The 19,708-nt window shown below is 43.8% G+C and overlaps 1 protein-coding gene across 1 annotated transcript in view; it reads right to left on the reverse strand.

The window, feature by feature from the left end:
* LOC124721742 overlaps window positions 1-11,590 on the reverse strand; it is an 87,499-nt gene extending 75,909 nt beyond the window's left edge. The window contains exon 1 of the mRNA XM_047246843.1: window positions 11,355-11,590. Within this exon, the coding sequence (XP_047102799.1) occupies window positions 11,355-11,534 (180 nt within the window). The 5' untranslated portion in view covers window positions 11,535-11,590. The remainder of the gene's footprint in view (window positions 1-11,354) is intronic.
* Between the last annotated feature and the right edge of the window lie 8,118 nt (window positions 11,591-19,708).

Consider the following 19,708-nt stretch of genomic DNA (forward strand, 5'->3'; position numbering starts at 1 on the left):
CTTAAGTCCATGTTACTGACTTAGATACTTAGAGTATCAGACTAAACAGTTTTAGATCGATTTAATTCTAGTACCCACTCAAATAGGCCTCTTTGCATCTGTATCTACATCTACACACACAAACCACCTTGCTGTGCGTGGGACAGGTTACTTGTTGTACCGATATCTGTTTACACCTTTACTGTTCCATTTGCGAATGGAGTTTGAGAGGAATGATTGTTGATAAACGTCCGTACTAGCTCTAATTTATTGTATTTTATCGATATGGTCATTTCGTGAGATGAACGTGGGAGGAAGTAATATGCTATCCGTCTCTACCCAGAACGTTATCTCTCGGAATTTCAACCTCTCTGTGATCCACAACGCTTCCCTTGTACCATCTGCCTCTATAGTTTGTTGAGCGTTTCCGTAATGCTCTTGCGCCCGCTAAACGATCCCGTGACGAAGCGCATCACTCTTTGTTTGAATTTCTCTGTATCTTCCATTAATTCAACCCTGTCAGTTCACAAGACTGATCGGCAGTGCTCAAAAATCAGTCGAGTAAGTGTTTCATAAGCTGCTTTCTTCGTGGATAAGCTACATTTTCTTAAGGTTATCTTAATGAATCTAGGCCTGGTATCTGCTTTTCTTGCAATTTGTTTTATGTAGTCCATTTTAGGTTGTTCCGGATGGTCGCCCCCAGGTGCTTTACGGTAGATAGTGTTTACAGTGATTTGTTGCCAAGAACGTACTCGAAAAGTCGTGAATTTCTTCGCCTCTTTGTGCGCAATGTGTTAGAGATACAATTATTTACTTTCAGGGTGAATTGCCAGCCCTTGCACCAATCATTGATCCTCTACAAGTCTTCCTGCTATTCGTTACAGTCTTCTGGCGCTGCTACCTCCTTATAGACAATAGCATGATCTGCGGACAGCCTTATACAGCTTCCGACGTTATCCACTAGATCATTTATATATACCGTTGGGCCCGGCGGTATAGTGGTAAATCTTGTATCGGGAAACCGACAGGTCACAGGCTCGATTCCCGGCCGGACTACGAAAATTTTCAGTCTGCCTTTAATCTAGTCTTCGTCTGTCGACGACGTGTGCAGTCGCCAGAAACGACATGTGGGTTGGTTTCCACATTAAACGGTAGGTCCACTTTCCTCGGTTGGTTAAATGGGGCAGATTAGGTTTACACAATTTGCCGAAGTGGTGTTCAATTGAAAGACTTACACCTGGCCATTCATTCACACGACAGTATTATTATTTGTAAATTTTGCAAACACTTACGGCCCTATCGCACTTCCTTGGGATACTCCTCACGTTACCTTCCTATCCATCCATCTTGTTTCGTTAAGAACGACGTGTTGAGTTCTGTCTGGAAGGAAATCTGCAGCTTATCTGTATCCCATAAGCCATCTTATTGTGTGTGGCAGAGGGTACTTCCGGTACCATTATGGTTTACGTTCTTCCCTCTTCCAATTACAAATAGTGCACACGAAGAACGATTGTCGGTAAGGCTCTGTAGCAGCTCCGATTGGTCTGATTTTCCCGTCATAGTCATTTGACGACACGAGCGCGGAAGGAAATAGATTATGTCTGACTCTTATTGAAACGATCCCCCACGGAATTTTTGCAGTAAATCTCTCGGTGATGTACAGCGTCTGTCTTGTAACGTCTCGCACAGGAGTTTGATGAGCATCAACGTCATGCTCTCATGCTTATTACACGAATCCGTGACAAAATGTGCCGCTCTTCTTTCCACTTTCTCGATTTCCTCTATTAATTCTGCTTGGTAAGTGTTCCAGATTGCAGGGCAACACTAAAAAATCGATCGAATAACAATTTTGTGAGCTTGTGAATTGCATTTCCTTAGGATCTTTCTAATGAATCTCAGTCTGGCATGTTCTTTTCCTACAATTAGCTTAATGTGGTCGTTCCATGTTAGTTTGCTCTGGACAGTACCCCCATATATTATACGGTTGTTACAGGTGGGGTTGGTTCGACCCGTCCCGATAGCTGGGCGTGTTAAAGGACTGTTACCGGCATGGGAAGGTGCGCCTGCCCCTAATCGAATCCGCTGGTTGGATTAATGACAAGGTTCGGTGTAACGGCCTACCTAAATGTGGTTTTTAGACTGTTTCCTACATCCCACTAAGTGAATACTAGTCTGGTACGTAAGTCCTACTCCAGTTACAGGATTCGCAAACATTTAGAACAGTTTCGCTCAATTTTACACTAGCAGACCGTTGAGGTTTACGAATTCCGTCCTGAAGGGTCATGGGGTGGCAATGGGAAGCGCGCCCGACCACACCTTAAAGTAACCATGCCAAATCCGTGAATAGCCATGTCGACCCCGCGCCGATGCGGGACAGAGGTACAAGAATTCCCACAAGCACGACGACTATGTTACATTTATATATGCTGAGGTTCAAATGTCTGTCCCCGAACCAAGGGAGACATCGTCAGAAAGGTATGTGGCGTCCGGCGTACCTGAAGACAGATGTACAAGACCGCTGCTGATCACTTTGTTTATGTCAGTGACCCGGCGAGTAACGTCTATAGCACTGAGGCTCTTTGCAGAGGACGCAGTTGTGTACGTAGATGTGACAGAGTCAGAATTTTTTACGAAATACAGACTTGCAAATTATTAACATCTGGTGTCAAAATTGGCAGCTGATGCTAAATACAAATAAATAAAATATAATGCGTATAAACAGACGAAAAGGTACTATATCGTTTGGCTACGTGTAGGAGTAACTCACTTGAGTCAGCCACAACCGTTTAGTGCACTATCTTATCAAAAGTATCGGGACACATTAACATGGGACGTGTCCGCCCTCCATCTTTATGATGGCTTGAACTTTGCTGGGGACACTTTCAATGAGATGTCTGAATGTTTGTGTAGGAATGGTAGCACATTCTTCCATAAGAGCGGAAACCACAGATAATACTGATGTTGGACGCTGGGATCTGGAAAGAAGTCGACGGTCTAACTCATCCCAAAGGTGTTACACTGAATATTTTCAACATTTCGCGGCCCCGTCAGCAACTGTATAAATATTAATTTTAATTTTAATAATCAACAGCCTCAGTTGCATCGTTTACCTACAATTTACCTAGGTTTCAGTCGGGATAACCCAACCGTCTTCAGAATAACAGTAACTACCGTTTATCCATAGTGGACATCGTCAAGCTAAAACAACAAATCCATTAACTTTCGTCAGATTGTAAAAACTTATCTGAAATTGCGAAATGGGGCCGAGGCAGTTTCAGATAAGTTTTTACAGTCTGACGAAAGCTAATGGATTTGTAGTTTTCGCTTGACGATGTCCACTATGGATAAACGGTAGTTACTGTTATTCTGAAGAAGGTTGGGTTATCCCGACTGAAACCTAGGTAAATTCTAGGTAAACGGTGCAACTGAGACTGTTGATTATTAAAATTAAAATTAGTGTTACACTGAGTTCAGATCTGGACTCTGGGCAGGGCAGACCAATTCAGGAATATTAATGTCCACAGACCATAGCCTCACATATGCCGCTTTATGACAGGGTGCATTGCACTGCTGATACAATCATCGTCTCCGAACAGTTCCTCTAGTGTACACAGTACACAATGATTTAAAAAGTATTCATATCTCTCCACATTTAGCGTTTTATTAAGAACAAAAACGAGATGACATCCTCATATTTGACTGCTGCCACTACACATGACCACAGGTCTATGTGTGATCTCCAGGCATTCACCAAATCCAGACCCTTCCACATGACTGCTACAGTGTATAGTGTGATTCATCGCTCCAAATCCCACGTTGTTAGGTGCCCACTGTCCAGCTCTTTACACCACCTCAAGCGTTGCTTAGCACTGACATGAGAGATGTGTGGCTTATGAGGAACTGCTCGAGCATTGTAGCCAATTCTTTTTAACTACGCACAGTCATCTTGCTAGCTGGTAGCGCTGTGGGACTCACGAGTGATTCATTCCGCTGATGTCATCCGATTTTTTACAGTCACTCTCTGCAATGCTCTACAATCCGTGTTCCACAGTACATGAAGTCTTCCTGGTCTTGGTTCAGCTGTGGTCGTTGCATCGGGTTTCCACTTCATAGTAACATTACCAAATCGAACTGGGCAGCTTTAGGAGGTTTGAAATGTTCCTGATAGATTTGCTACTCAGGTGAAATCCAATCAGCAATCCACGTTATAAGTCACTGAGCTCTCCTAGAAGACCCATTCCGCTGTTATTGCTTCTCTATTGACAATGAAATACTCGCCGCCTCCTTTTATACTGGCTGGCCCGTCTCTCGTGACATCTAGTGGTCAATTCTAAATTAAATAGGAGTGCCCTGATACTTTTGATCAGATAGTTTATCTAGAAGCATCAGTCAGAAACAATATGACGTGAAACTATCACTTAAATTTATCCATGAGAAAGACAATAGTCAGACTCAGATTTATTGGGAGAATTATGAGGAAGTATAATTCATGGATGAGAGAAAAGTGTTGGAAAACCAACATTCAACCAGTTCACGAGTATAGTGTGTCGGTATGAGTCACTTACCAAGTTGGATTAATGGAAGAGATAAAAAAGATTCAAAGAAGGGCTGCATGATTCGTCACAGATTTGTTTAGTCAGTGTGGGATTGTCACATGCGTGCTCAACAAACTTCTAATAGGAGGCGCCGCAAGTACGTCGATGAGCAACGCAGAGAGATTTACAAAATGTAAAACGAGTCAAGACACAGTCTATTTTCTTCACCATAAATCTTGCTTAATGACGACGACACTAAAAAAATATAGACATCCGAGCTCATAGAGCGGGGTATGGACAGTCTCTCATAGCGCGTGTCATCCGCGAATCGAACAGGAAATGGATGGTGATAATACTATAACACCCGGCACACACTGTACACTGGATTGCGAAGTGTAAACAAACATACAAACAATTCACGTATTAGTAGCCCGCAAACGTAGTTGTTCTACATCAATTAACTAACTCTACAGGATGATTTTGCTGAATGGGGACAAACTGCAGGAAACCGTCGTTGAGAAGATGTTCAAATGTGTGTGAATTCCTAAGGGACCAAACTGCTGAGGTCATCGGTCCCTAGACTTACACACTACTTAAACTAACTTAACTAACTTACGCTAAGAACAACACACACACACACACACACACACGCACACACACACACACACACACACACACACAGACATATGCCCGAGGGAGACCTCGAACCTCCACCGTTTGTTCCCATTTAGCAAAATCATTTCGTTTATTCATCTGATGGGGAACGTGACAAAATCATCTATTCATGGTTGTTTTAAGTGTGCAGACCAACAATGAGTATGTGGAGTCTTGTGAGCTTACCGCATAATGAGAGAGGACAATGATAAAATGTTTTAGTAAAATTTGGCCTGTGAGTGTATGTGATTTTTAATGCTTGTGAAAGAAGAATTAGCTTGTGTCGTCGTGTGTCTATGGTGCTCCTCTGAAGAGCCTCTTGCATCGAACGCCGAATAAAATGTCACAAGAGGGACGTGTGAAAAAAAAAAAAAAAAAAACACGTGGTGGCCTGCCGTTCTCAGCATTCGATGAGACTTGAAGCATACCCTGCCATATCAGGCTGAGGAAAGTCAGCTGACTCAACCATACAGAAGAGTAAGCTTAGTTGCTTACAGTGTCAGTATCTGGTAGCATTCTTGTCGTACGCTAGAGGAAACTTGTTATTCGCCTAATACGTACTGGATGTTTAAAGACATCTGTTTTATTTTTTAACAAAAAGATGTTTGTGACAGTATAAATCTAGGGACTACGTTGTTATCGAAAGACCAATCCTTCCTATATTAGACCAAATGTCATGGAAATTACACACTGTCATACATTCCAGAGTTCTTACATGCCTTCTCCCTTCATTTACATTTATAACAATATGATTACCCTGAAGTTCACACTTAAGTGTTTGGCAGAAGGAGCATGGAACCACTTTCAGATTATTTCTGTATCGTTCCACTCTCGAACGGCACGAGGGAAAATTGAACACTTAAATGTTTCCTTAAGAGCTCTGGTTACTCTTATTTTATCCCTCTGCAGGTGGAAGTCAACAAAATATTTTGACATTCGGAAGAGAAAATAATTGATTGAAACTTGTGGAAAAATATTTCGCCGCAACGAAAAACGCTTTCGTTTTAATGATTGCCACCAAACTCGCTTATCATATCGCTGACACACTGCCCCCTATTCTGTGATGATATCAAACGAGTATCCTTCCTTGAAATTTTCGATGTCCTCCGTCAATTTTATCTGGTACTCGTAAAATCGATACCGTGCAGCAATACTCAGAAGAAGACGGACAAACATAGTGTAGGCAGTCTCTTTAGTAGATTTATCGCACCTTCTAAATGTTCTTCCCAACAGCAAAAATCAGAGAAATTAGTAGTAGTGCAGAGCTCTGCAAGCTCTCGAAAATAAAGACATCGACTTCTCATTTTCTCACATTGATAATCGAAATATTAAAATAGCGCAACTCTACGTCAGTTACTGTCTTTGTACAGTTTTTCGAGTTGCAGTGTAACGAGCAGCTCGTTAGTTCAGGTCTGTGTGATGCGCGTTGTGCTGCATTACCCATATACTTTTTGTAATGTAAAGAAAAAAGAAATTATGTGTTTTTGCAAATTTTTGCTCTTAGTGAGATTTTATCATTAATCCTTTGGCATATATTTATGGCGCATTTTTCGAACTAACGCAAAAGAGATAAATATTCTGCGAATAGTAAACGCACATCTAAAAGAAAGTCACCGACTATTCATTCTGGCTGTGACAAGTTCATTATTTAAAGACGTAATTCCGACTACAAGAGTTTGTACAAGCAAGGATACAGAGTTTTCCAGCAAAGGAACAGCGGCGTATGCGTCTTGTGTTCCGTTTCAACAGTGTTCCCGGTGTTTGGAAAGGTCACAGCTGACTTGTGCAACGCCTGAGAACAAACGACAGCCGCCTCAGCTGTTACGGTTCAGCCCCGTAGCAAAATAACGGAAAGCATAAGAACTAATTAGTCTGATTTCCATCAAAATTTGTTTTTTACGCAGTTTTCACCGATTTATGTTCCATTGTTAACAGAGCACCATGCTTCAAACAGCTAAGATAAGACTTCCGCCGTGTGAGGCAATATCCTTTATATGCTTCCGCGTCTGTGGTGATAAGGTGCTTACAGTATCGGGAGACATTTAGCGCGCTTAGGAACATACTACGCTGAGATCGCTACACTCAAGTTATCGAACAATCCGGCAGTCCCAATTCAGGTTATCTGCGATTTCCCCTAAATTAATTCAGGTAAATCCTGCGACTTTTTCTGAAACAGGTGAAAATCACTTCAATCCTCATCCTTATTGATATGCGCAAATGCTCTGTTCTCAAAAAACCTCAACGCCGACGAGATCCTAAACTCCAAGCATCTTTCGAAATACGAGAAACTAATAAATTAAATAGTGACTAAAATCCGAATAATTTCTAATTGCTTTTGTCTGTTTTCATACCGATTAAAGCAATCAGTACCACGTTCCGTAGATTATCTACACTTTAAATATCGTGATCCTGTGAATAATAATAATTTACATTAACAATTTTTGCTTGTTATTTCCAGATAAGAACATGCAACAACGAAGAATTCATAGACTTAAGAATAGAGAGAAGAAATCAATATTTTGGACAGTACGCGCATTCATTTTTGAGTTTTAAATTTCTCTGTCGATGAAGGTGGCTTACCAAGATTAGTTTGCTGTTAAAATGAACCACGCTGACTGTTAAACATATTATGGTGGTCTTAAACTTACTAAAGGTTGAAAAAATAGCGCAGTAAACAACTTTCCGAACCGGAACGGTTCAAAATGGCTCTGAGCACTATGGAACTTAACATCTGAGGTCATCACTCCCCTAGAATTTAGAACTACATAAACGTAACTAACCTAAGGACATCGCACACATCCACGCCCGAGAGAGGATTTGAACCTGCGACCGTAGCGGTCGCGTGGTTCCAGACTGAAGCGCCTAGAACAGCTCGGCCACTCCGGCCGCCAACCGGAACAGTTTGTTACGGTAGCAGTAATGTTTCTCCCTCTTAGTGCTTTATTTATAGACGTTGATATTCAGAACTATTCGAGTATATTCATTTCCGCCACAACCTTTGGAACAGTAGCGTTTATAGGGGCCGATGACCTAAGCGGTTTGCTCCCATAGGAACTTACCACAAATTTCAAAACAGTAGCGTTTATGACCTACTAGCACTTGCTTGTGACCAGCTGATCTATAAAATATGCTTCAAAGGAAGGAAGAGTAGAGTTTAAAGTTAATCGATGTCAATGTTATTAGAGATGGAGCACGAACTCATATAGGACATGTATCAGTAGCAAATCAGCCGCGATATTTCGGAAGGTATCATCACAGTATTGCCGGCCGGAGTGGCCGAGCGGTTCTAGGCGCTACAGTCTGGAACCGCGCGACCACTACGGTCGCAGGTTTGAATCCCACCTCGGGCATGGTTGTGTTTGATGTCCTTCGGTTAGTTAGGTTTAAGTAGTTCTAAGTTCTAGGGGACTGATGACCTGAGAAGTTAAGTCCCATAGTGCTCAGAGCCATTTGAACCATGACAGTATTCTTCTGAAAGGATGTAGGGGCCCACAGAAACTGAAATCGGGATCGCTGGTTGTAGGCAGCTCCATTCACAGTCTTAGCCACTGTAACTTCGCTCTCGGTGCCAGGATAGAGACTTCCTTGTCTTATTAACAAGTCAGGTATACAATTTTTTCATTAAACCAGAATTGTTGTACCACGGGCCGGTCGGGGTGGCCGAGCGGTTCTAGGCGCTACAGTCTGGAACCGCGCGACCGCTACGATCGCAGGTTCGAATACTGCCTCGGGCTTGTGTGCTGTCCTTAGGTTAGTTAGGTTTAAGTAGTTCAAAGTTCTAGGGGACTGATGACCTCAGAAGTTAAGTCCCATAGTGCTCAGAGCCATTTGATTTTTTTTGTTGCACCACAATCGCTTCTCATTAGTTTTATTTGACTAGTCAGCTATCGAGGCTTTACCGCCTTATCATCAGTGCATGTAATGTATTTTCACAGTGTATCGTTCAATGAATCCTGTTTCATGTTAAAATACAATAAGTGCACTGAAAATAAACCTTTCTGTCCATGCGTCTTGAAGTACACGATTTGAGAAAAAAAAAAAAAAAAAAAAAATTGTTCTCGCACTCGGTCGTATCGCAAATGATGGAGTCATGACTGAACAAATGTTTTGTACACAAGCCGTTAATATACTTAAAATCGTATTAGAGATTCACGAAAGATGATTACGGATGAACATCAGACTAGATTTTTCTGACTAATTTTTTTGTTTTCCGTGTGGACGAAGTGTATTTGTCATTTTAGAAACAATTTTGTTAGCATATTTTTCAGTCTGCTTTCTCATTTGCTTCAGAGACGGACTTTCAACGTCCTTAGTATTGTTTCCTGACTCTGCTTATGCCGTTTCCTCGAGACAGTAATCTGAACTGGTCTTCCAAGCAGTGTGCAAACATAGCGCTTACGAATCGTACAGGGAATGTAAGAAGAGCTACCTACTGCAATTTCGTTGACAACTACTAAACCAGATTTATCTGTGATAAACCATGTCGGGCATATTTCAATAATGGAAGAGACAGACAGACAATCGTAAAATTTTGTGCAAGGTTACGACAATAGTACCGAAGCGCAGCTTTGTACACGGGAGTAAACTGAGACAGGACTGGGAACCGTGTCAGCGGCAGTGATCCGCTGAGACGTTGCGTAGCGGCGGCTCCTGTTGCGCAGTGCAGACTGTCCGGAGAATGCGGAAACGCTACGTCACTGTCTGCCGCCAAAGGCGACCCAGAAGTAACATTTTCAGATCTGGCTGGCAAGGCCGAGTAAATGGCGGGCAACAAAGCGACATGGCGCAGCGCTAAAGGGCTGCTCCCCTAATTGGGAGATATGTGGTCCGAATCCTGCTCCGACTAACGTGTTTTCTCGTAAGCTCATCACGGCGCCGATGTGGTTTCTCGAACAGGTTACAACCGATTTATTCCTCAATTCGCATAGAAAACAGGCGCATACTCCAGCTACAGCTGCAGCATTACATCGCGATAAAAGGAGAAACCCTTGTAGAGAGTTTGCTTTCCAGTAGTGTATACAAAGAATAGACGTTCGCATACAGATTTACGTCTCTCTTTGCAGTAATATTGTAAATGTGGTGGGAGGGATACTTCCCAAAAACGTATTAACACTGAAAGAGAGGATCAGTTTTCTGGGACATGAGCCACTCCAATCATCGCATTTTCGATCGATGTCGCGTGCTTAAGGACAGCATTATTAATATCTGTTGTTTTTTCCTACTGCCAGATGGTGGTTACACACACTTCTTTCAGTTGGCTGGCCACGCCGAAAAGGTTGCTTACTACTGTAACTAACACAGACAACGATGTGAAATATTTCCGTGAGGACAATATCCCGTCTTGCAAATAGAGCCTATTTTGCATGAAGTTAGTGTGTGGGAGCCCGCAAGCAACAGCAATCCAGCCGCGTGAAGGCTGTTTCGCGCACTTCCTCAGACCTTGGCATCTTCTCGCAAGCTAGGCTGACCTAGATTAGAATTCACAGTGTGTGTCCCTGGACACCCCACACAGTCCACTTCAACTGAACAAGAGGGCGTACCGATGACAGAGACAAGTACGCTAGGATGATGAAGATTCAAGCAAAAAGCATTATGATAAAACCGTCAGCGTCATTTAGAATTGTAGACTCGCTGCTCATCTTGAGTCTTAGGAATTAAAACATTACGTTTGCTTCGCATTCTTCGTTATTGCTATTTGTCTAGCTTACCTCGGGGAAAACAAAGTTATTAATATGGGAAATATACTGCTAAGGCAATACATTCGTCCTTGTCAGACACGATTTTCGAAATGACAGTTGGTGCTGCATTAACGTACAAAAGCCAGTGTCGTGTGCCATAAAAGCAGCATTTTCGATTGGTAATTCGTTAACGCATATAAAAAAGAATGTAGAGGTCACAGAAAACACTCATCATTTTGATGACTGACTGAGAAGTGACGTATAGCTAAACAAAGATGTGATATGCACTGTGACTTGCACACTAACGTTTCCGTGTTAAGATCTAGATTCAACAGGACAGGTGAAGATGCTTACTGTACGAAGCCGCTTCCCTACCGACCTACATTGGCAGCACCGGGCTAGTACCACATACAGCGACAACACAAAAAAGCGAAGCTCGGAACTTTTAAACTGGGTTCGAGGACAGTTCACTTATCGTAGGAGGAGAGCAGATGAGAGGTGTACGCACAATCTCCTGCCGCAGCAGCTGGATCTTGCAGTGCAGGCTGTGGAAGATGGCAGGCGGCTGCCCCTCCTGGCAGAGAGGCTCGTTGAGCCAGCGGCGGGCCAGCGCCTCGTTGCGCCTCCTCCACCTGTCGTAGAAGCGGAAGGCGAGCTCCGGGTCCTGGACGGCGGCGGCAGCAGCCATCAGCCCATGGCAGGTGCGAGCGCGCGTGGCCGCATGTCAACTGGCAGTGAAAGCGCCGCTGCCGCAGACCCTGCTCCGGCGCCGCCGCTGCCGCCGCCGCCGCGGAGAAAGGGAAAACGTGAGGTTTCCGCGACCTTGCCGTACAAAAAGCCGGCCCGCCGCCGCACTTGCGGGGTCTCCGCGCAGCACACCCGCATAGCGACCACTGCCGCTCCGCATCTGTGCTAAAATCACCGTCAGTCGACACCAATATTACCATTGTAGCAACCGACACACCGAGTATCTTATCTGTGCCGCAACCGCAGGCCACGTACTTTATCTGTGTACAAATAACTACACGATCTTTATCGAACGCCGTAAACCTTTTGTTTCCGATTGGTGAAAAATTACGATGACAGTCTATAAGGATCACTAATGTGTAATAAACGGCCGGTCACGTTAATGGGAGCACCGCATATGTTCGACGTCAAACTGCAGGTGGCAGGTGGGAGCACTAGCAGTGGAGCGTATTCAGGGTGTTTCAAAAAGGTACGGCCAAACTTTCAGGAAACATTCCTCACACACAAATAAAGAAAAGATGTTATGTGGACATGTGTCCGGAAACGCTTAATTTCCATGTTAGAGCTCATTTTAGTTTCGTCTGTATGTACTGTACTTCCTCGATTCACCGCCACATGTGTGGGCTGACGAGAATCCGCACGCAATTATGCAATCACGTCATCAACACAGATTTTCTGTGAACGTTTGGGCAGGCATTGTTGGTGATGTCTTGATTGGGCCCCATGTTCTTCCACCTACGCTCAATGGAGCACGTTATCATGATTTCATACGGGATACTCTACCTGTGCTGCTAGAACATGTGCCTTTACAAGTACGACACAACATGTGGTTCATGCACGATGGAGCTCCTGCACATTTCAGTCGAAGTGTTCGTACGCTTCTCAACAACAGATTCGGTGACCGATGGGTTGGTAGAGGCGGACCAATTCCATGGCCTCCACGCTCTCCTGACCTCAACCCTCTTGACTTTCATTTATGGGGCATTTGAAAGCTCTTGTCTACGCAACCCCGGTACCAAGTGTAGAGACTCTTCGTGCTCGTATTGTGGACGGCTGTGATACAATACGCCATTCTCCAGGGCTGCATCAGCGCATCAGGGATTCCATGCGCCGGAGGGTGGATGCATGTATCCTGGAGGACATTTTGAACAATTCCTGTAACTAAGTGTTTGAAGTCACGCTGATACGTTCTGTTGCTGTGTGTTTCCATTCCATGATTAATGTGATTTGAAGAGTAGTAATAAAATGAGCTCTAACATGGAAAGTAAGCGTTTCCGGACACATGTCCACATAACATTTTTTCTTTCTTTGTGTGCAAGGAATATTTCCTGAAGGTTTGGCCGTACCTTTTTGTAACACCCTATATAGGGCGTTCGAAAATTCCCGTTCCAGAATTCTAGGACTTGAAGTGGGAAGTGGGTACTAAATATTTTGAATGCCGACCATGTCTGCTGAGGGAAAGAGAAAAGTCTCAGATTTGCTTGTGCTCGTATGCAATAGAGTACACAGAATGACGCGTACTACGTCAGACGGTCACCTGATGTCACTCAACGTCTGCCTTACAAAGTTTAATGTACGAGACTCTGTAGAGACAGAGGAAGATCTGCAGGCACCAGCTCTGGCTGCCTCACTAGATACTGAAGAGACACCACGTGGGATAGAGAGTGTGTACCAGAACATACTTCGTAGGTACAATGTCTGTATCAACCTCGGCGGTCACCACATCGAGCCGATGTAGACGTAATGCGTCAGTATTCTTCTGTACGTGCGGTATGCTGGAGTATTTCTGTTTTGGAAAAACGTCAACATCTAATGTTTCAATGTTAATACAAACAAATGTGATTAAGTGATAAAAGAATGTTTCTTTGTGTCTCTTTTCGAATTGTTACATAATAACTGTACTCCGTCACCCCTAATTTAATTCCTCACGCAGAAATGGATGAGTTAAACATCTGAATTGAAATTGTCATAGAATGGACTCAAGTTTTAGAAGGTGGTTACAGGAATTTCCGACACCCTGTATAAAACGTGCTGGAGGGACGCGGATGATAGTGCGATCGTTGTCATAATGCGGAAACGGAGCAATTTATCCGTTGTCCAAAACGGTATAATCATGGGCTTTCGCGCCAAAGGTGGAAGCATTTCTAAAAACGGCTAAGCTTGTGAACTGTTCGCGTGCCGTCGTGGTTAAAGTATACCGTGAGTGGCGAAATGGCGCTACCCAAAACCTACACCGGTCGCTGTGGCCGAGCGGTTCTAGGCCCTTCAGTCTGGAACCGCGCTGCTGCTACGGTCGCAGTTTCGAATCCTGCCTCGGCCATGGATGTGTGTGGTGTCCTTAGGTTAGTTAGGCTTAAGTAATTCTAAGTTCTAGGGGACTGATGACCTCAGATGTGAAGTTCCATAGTGCTTACGGCCATTTGAACCAAAACAGACGCCGAGGCAGCTGTCGTGCACTACGGACCATAGATGACAGAGATGAATGACGGCTTCGGAGATGTGTAGGGGCGAACAGACGTGCAACTGTTGAGCAACTGACCGCCCAGATGAACCAAGGGGGCCGGCCGAAGTGGCCGTGCGGTTAAAGGCGCTGCAGTCTGGAACCGAAAGACCGCTACGGTCGCAGGTTCGAATCCTGCCTCGGGCATGGATGTTTGTGATGTCCTTAGGTTAGTTAGGTTTAACTAGTTCTAAGTTCTAGGGGACTAATGACCTCAGCAGTTGAGTCCCATAGTGCTCAGAGCCATTTGAACCATTTTGAGCCAACTGGCTACCAGCATGGTCACGCCAACAGGCGTCAGTGAACATTGCTACGTATGGGTCTCACAAGGGAACCTCCCCATCGTACCCCCCTCAGATTTAGTTGTAAGTTGGCACAGTGGATAGGCCTTGAAAAACTGAACAGATCAATCGAGAAAACAGGAAGAAGTTGTGTGGAACTATGAAAAAAATAAGCAAAATATACAAACTCAGTAGTCCATGTGCAAGATAGGCAACATCAAGGATAGTCGCAGCTCAGGAGCGCCGTGGTCCCGTGGTTAGCGTGAGCAGCTGCGGAACGAGAGGTCCTTGGTTCCAGTCTTCCCTCGCGTGAAAAGTTTAACTCTTTATTTTCAAACATTTATTATCTGTCCCTCCGCTATGTTTTCATCACTTTTCTGGGAGTGATTATCACATCCACAAGAAAACCCAAATCGGGCAAGGCAGAAGAATCTTTTTACTCATTCGCCAAGTATATAAGTTAGGTGGGTCGACAACATATTCCTGTCATGTGACGCACATGCCGTCACCAGTGTCGTATAGAGTATATCAGACGTGTTTTCCTGTGGAGGAATCGGTTGACCTATGACCTTGCGATCAAATGTTTTCGGTTCCCATTGGAGAGGCACGTCCTTTTGTCTACTAATCGCACAGTTTTGCGGTGCGGTATCAAAACACAGACACTAAACTTATTACAGTGAACAGAGACGTCAATAAACGAACGGACAGATAATAACTTTGCGAAAATAAGGAAAGCGAAATTTTCACTCGGTGGGAGACTTGAACCAAGGACCTCTCGTCCGGGAGCTGCTCACGCTAACCAAGGGGCCACGGCGCTACTGAGCTCAGATTATCTTTGATGTTGCATATGTTGCGCATGGACTACTCAGTTTGTATATTTTGCTAATTTTTTTCATAGATCCACACAACTTCTTCCTGTTTTCTCGATTGATCTGTGTTCCGTTTTTCAAGGCCTATCCACTGTACCAACTTATAACTAAATCTGAGGGGGTGCAATGGGGAGGTTCCCTTGTCAGCAGCAGGCGCCTAGTTCATGCACTTATGCCGACTGCTGTTCATCGCCGACGAAGGTTGGAAATTGCACGCTAGTACCGACAATGGATGTCCACTGTGTGACGACAGCTGTCCTTTTCAGATGAGTCGTGGTTTATGTTATGTGGACAGATGGCCATTGGCGCTTACGGCGTATAACTTTTGAAAGCAAACACCCTGCAACAATCGTCGGAGTATTATGGTCTGAGGAATGTTTTCGTGGCATTCCTTGAGTGGATCAGGGTGGGCAGCAATCTGTGGTTGTTTGCTGATGATGCTGTGGTGTACGGAAGGTGTCAAAGTTGGGTGACTGTAGGAGGATACAATATGACTTAGATAACATTTCTAGTTGGTGTGATGAATGACAGATAGCTGTAACTGCAGAAAAATGTAAGTTAATGCGGATGAGTAGGAGAAACAAACCCGTAATATAAGAATACAGCATTAATAGTGTCCTGCTTGACACAGTCACGTTGTGTAAATATTTGTGCGTAGCGTTGCAGAGCGATATGTAATGGAAGAAGCATCTGAGGATTGTGGTGGGGAAGGTGAATGGTGGTTTATTGGGAGAATTTTCGGGTAAGTGTGGTTCATATGTAAAAGAGACGCCATATGGGACGCTAGTGTGGCCTATTCTTGAATACTTCTCTAGTGTTTGTGATACGCAGCATGTCGGATTAAAGGAAGGCATCGAGACAATTTACAGGCGGACTTCTAGATTTGTTGCCGGTAGGTTCGAACAACACTCAGGTATTAAGGCAATGCTTGTTGAACCCAAATGTGAAACAGTGGAGGGAGGGTAACGTTCTTTTAAAGGAATATTATTGAGAAAAGTTAGAGAACCAGCATTTCAAACTGACTGCAGAATGATTCTGGTGCCGCATACATACGTTTCGTGTAAGGAGCACGAAGATAAGATACGAGAAATTAGGGCTCATACAGAAGCATACAGATAGCCGTTTTTCCCTCGCTCTATTTGCGGGTGGAATGGGAAAGAGAATGACTAGAAGTGGCATAGGGTACCCTCCACCACGCAGTGTACGGTGGCTTGTGTTGTATGTGTATAGATTTGCGCCACCTTCCGCATATGCAAGACTGCTTATTTTGTGTTCACATATCTTAATCTCACCCAGCCAGTCTATTGTTTTCAACATATGATCCATAAATAATATGAACAACAGTGGAGACAGTTTGCAGCCTTGTCTTACTCCTGAAACTACTCTGAACCATGAACCCATTTTATCGTCAACTCTAACTGCTGCCTGACTATCCATGTAAAGACCTTTAATTGCTTGCAAAAGTTTGCCTCCTATTCCATAATCTAGTAGAACAGACAATAACTTCCTCCTAGGAACCCGGTCATATGCCTTTTCTAGATCTATAAAGCATAGATACAATTCCCTGTTCCACTCATAACACTTCTCCATTATTTGCCTTAAGCTAAAGATCTGGTCCTGACAACCTCTAAGAGGCCTAAACCCACACTGATTTTCATCCAATTGGTTCTCAACTAATACTCGCACTTTCCTTTCAACAATACCTGTGAAGATTTTACCCACAGCGCTGATTAAAGAGATACCTCTGTAGTTGTTACAATCTTTTCTGTTTCCATGTTTAAAGATTGGTGTGATTACTGCTTTTGTCCAGTCTGATGGAACCCTTCCCGACTCCCACGCCATTTCAATTATCCTGTGTAGCCCTTTAAGACCTGACATTCCACTGTATTTGATGAGTTCCGACTTAATTTCATCCACCCCAGCTGCTTTATTGCACTGCAATCTATTGACCATTTTCTCCACTTCCTCAAATGTGATCCTACTTCCATCATCATTCCTATCCCATTCAACCTCGAAATCTGAAACATTACTGATCGTATTTTCACCTACATTGAGCAACTCTTCAAAATATTCCCTCCATCTGCCCAAGGCATCCACAGGATTCACCAGCAGTTTTCCTGACCTGTCCAAAATACTTGTCATTTCCTTCTTACCTCCCTTTCGAAGACTGCTAATTACACTCCAGAATGGTTTTCCAGCAGCTTGACCCAAGGTCTCCAACCTGTTTCCAAAGTCTTCCGAAGATTTCTTCTTGGATGCTGCAATTATCTGTTTGGCTTTGTTTCTTTCTTCAACATAACTTTCTCTGTCTACCTGAGCTCTAGTATGTACCCATTCTTGATACGCCTTCTTTTTCCTTTTACAGGCTGCCTTGACTGTGTCATTCCACCAAGCTGTTTGCTTCATCCTACTTTTACACACTACTGTTCCAAGACATTCTTTAGCCACTTCTAGTACTATGTCCTTGTACCTTGTCCATTCCTTTTCCAATGACTGTAATTGACTACATTCAACTAACTGGTACCTTTCTGAGATCGCTGTTATGTACTTGTGCCTGATTTCCTTATCCTGAAGTTTCTCCACTCTTATCCTCCTACATATGGACCTGACCTCCTGCACTTTCGGCCTCACAATCCCAATTTCAATGCAGATTAAATAATGATCAGTGTCATCAAAGAATGCCCTGAATACACGTGTGTTCCTCATAGCCTTCCTGAATTCCTGATCTGTTATTATATAGTCAATGACAGATCTGGTTCCCCTGCCTTCCCAAGTATACCGGTGAATGTTCTTATGTTTAAAAAAGGAGTTTGTGATTACTAAGCCCATACTGGCACAGAAATCCAAGAGTTGTTTCCCGTTCCTGTTGGCCTCCATATCCTCTCCAAATTTACCCATAACCTTTTCATACCCTTCTGTTCGATTTCCAATCCTGGCATTAAAATCACCCATGAGCAGAACACTGTCCTTGTCCTTTACTCTAACAACTACATCACTGAGTGCCTCATAAAAACTATCCATTTTATCTTGATCTGTCCCTTCACAGTGCGAATATACTGACACAATCCTAATTTTCTTGCTAGACACTGTCAAATCTATCCACATCAGTGGTTCGTTTACATATCTTATTGCAACTACGCTGGGTTCCATTTCTTTCCTGATGTAAAGCCCTACACCCCATTGTGCTATTCCTGCTTTGACTCCTGACAGGTAGACCTTGTATTCTCCCACTTCCTCTTCTTTCTCACCCCTTACCCGAATGTCACTAACAGCTAAAACGTCCAGCCCCATCTTACTTGCAGCCTCTGCCAGCTCTACCTTCTTCCCAGAGTAGCCCCCATTGATATTAATAGCTCCCCATCTCATTACCATTTGTTTGCCAAGTCGTATCTTAGGAGTCCCTGGTTTGTCAGTTAGAGGTGGGACTCTGTCACCTCCAAAGGCCCGAGGCATTTTGCTCTGATTGTTGCCAGCATCATATTTAAAGTACCAGCGAAGCAGGTTGCTAGCCTTACTTGCCCCGAGTCCCACTGGGTTTCACCCCTAACGGTTGAGGGACTAACCGGTGGATTTGGTAGTCTTTGCCGTCTGAGCACAAAGGTGACCACGACTCAGAATATGTCCGAGATGCCCAGCCTTATTCCAAAGTAACTGGTATCCCGACTGTCGGGACCACTTACTTGGCCACTCATACTTTGCCCGTGGTTCATGAACTAGGACATGACTACAGGAACCCACACCATGAACCACTTTGGTACGACATCCTACAAATTTTTGCATGGTATATTTATCATGGAATAAGACCGCTTGAATAATTCCTTAATGAAAACAGCCAACCGATCGCAACATTCAACAGCCCTCTCAGCTGTGAGAGTAGGCTTGCCCAATGCGATAATCAGGCCTTGAGTAAGACTAGGAAGAAAAAGTCACAAGAAAATTTAATACTTGGTCGAAATATGTGAATTGCATAAACTTTCATCTGCCAAAGGTACAGTTTACAGTTCTGCAGTCTGATCATCTTAATGTGCTACCTGTATTACATCGGATAATAAAATAACATAGCAAATGCGGTATTCTCATCGTTACATAGCTGACCACTGTCGTCAAGAGAAGAGTCAGAGACCTATTGGCAAGTGTACGTCATTAAATTACATAGCAGTGGCTGTGACATCAGAGCTTTACTACATTGTCACACACACACAAAAAAAGAATGAAGCAGTCAGACGACGTGGTCGCCGGCCGCTGTGGCCTACCGGTTCTAGGCGCTTCAGTCCGGAACCGCGCTGCTGCTACGGTCGCAGGTTCGAATCCTGCCTCGGTGGTGGATGTGTGAGACGTCTTTAGGTTAGTTGGGTTTAGGTAGTTCTAAGTCTAGGGAACTGATGACCTCAGATGTTAAGTCTCATAGTGCTTAGAGCCATTTGAACCATTTGAACGACATGGTCGGATGACAACGTAACTTCGT

Source organism: Schistocerca piceifrons, chromosome X (assembly GCF_021461385.2).
Source record: "Schistocerca piceifrons isolate TAMUIC-IGC-003096 chromosome X, iqSchPice1.1, whole genome shotgun sequence".
NCBI classification, from domain to species: domain Eukaryota; kingdom Metazoa; phylum Arthropoda; class Insecta; order Orthoptera; family Acrididae; genus Schistocerca; species Schistocerca piceifrons.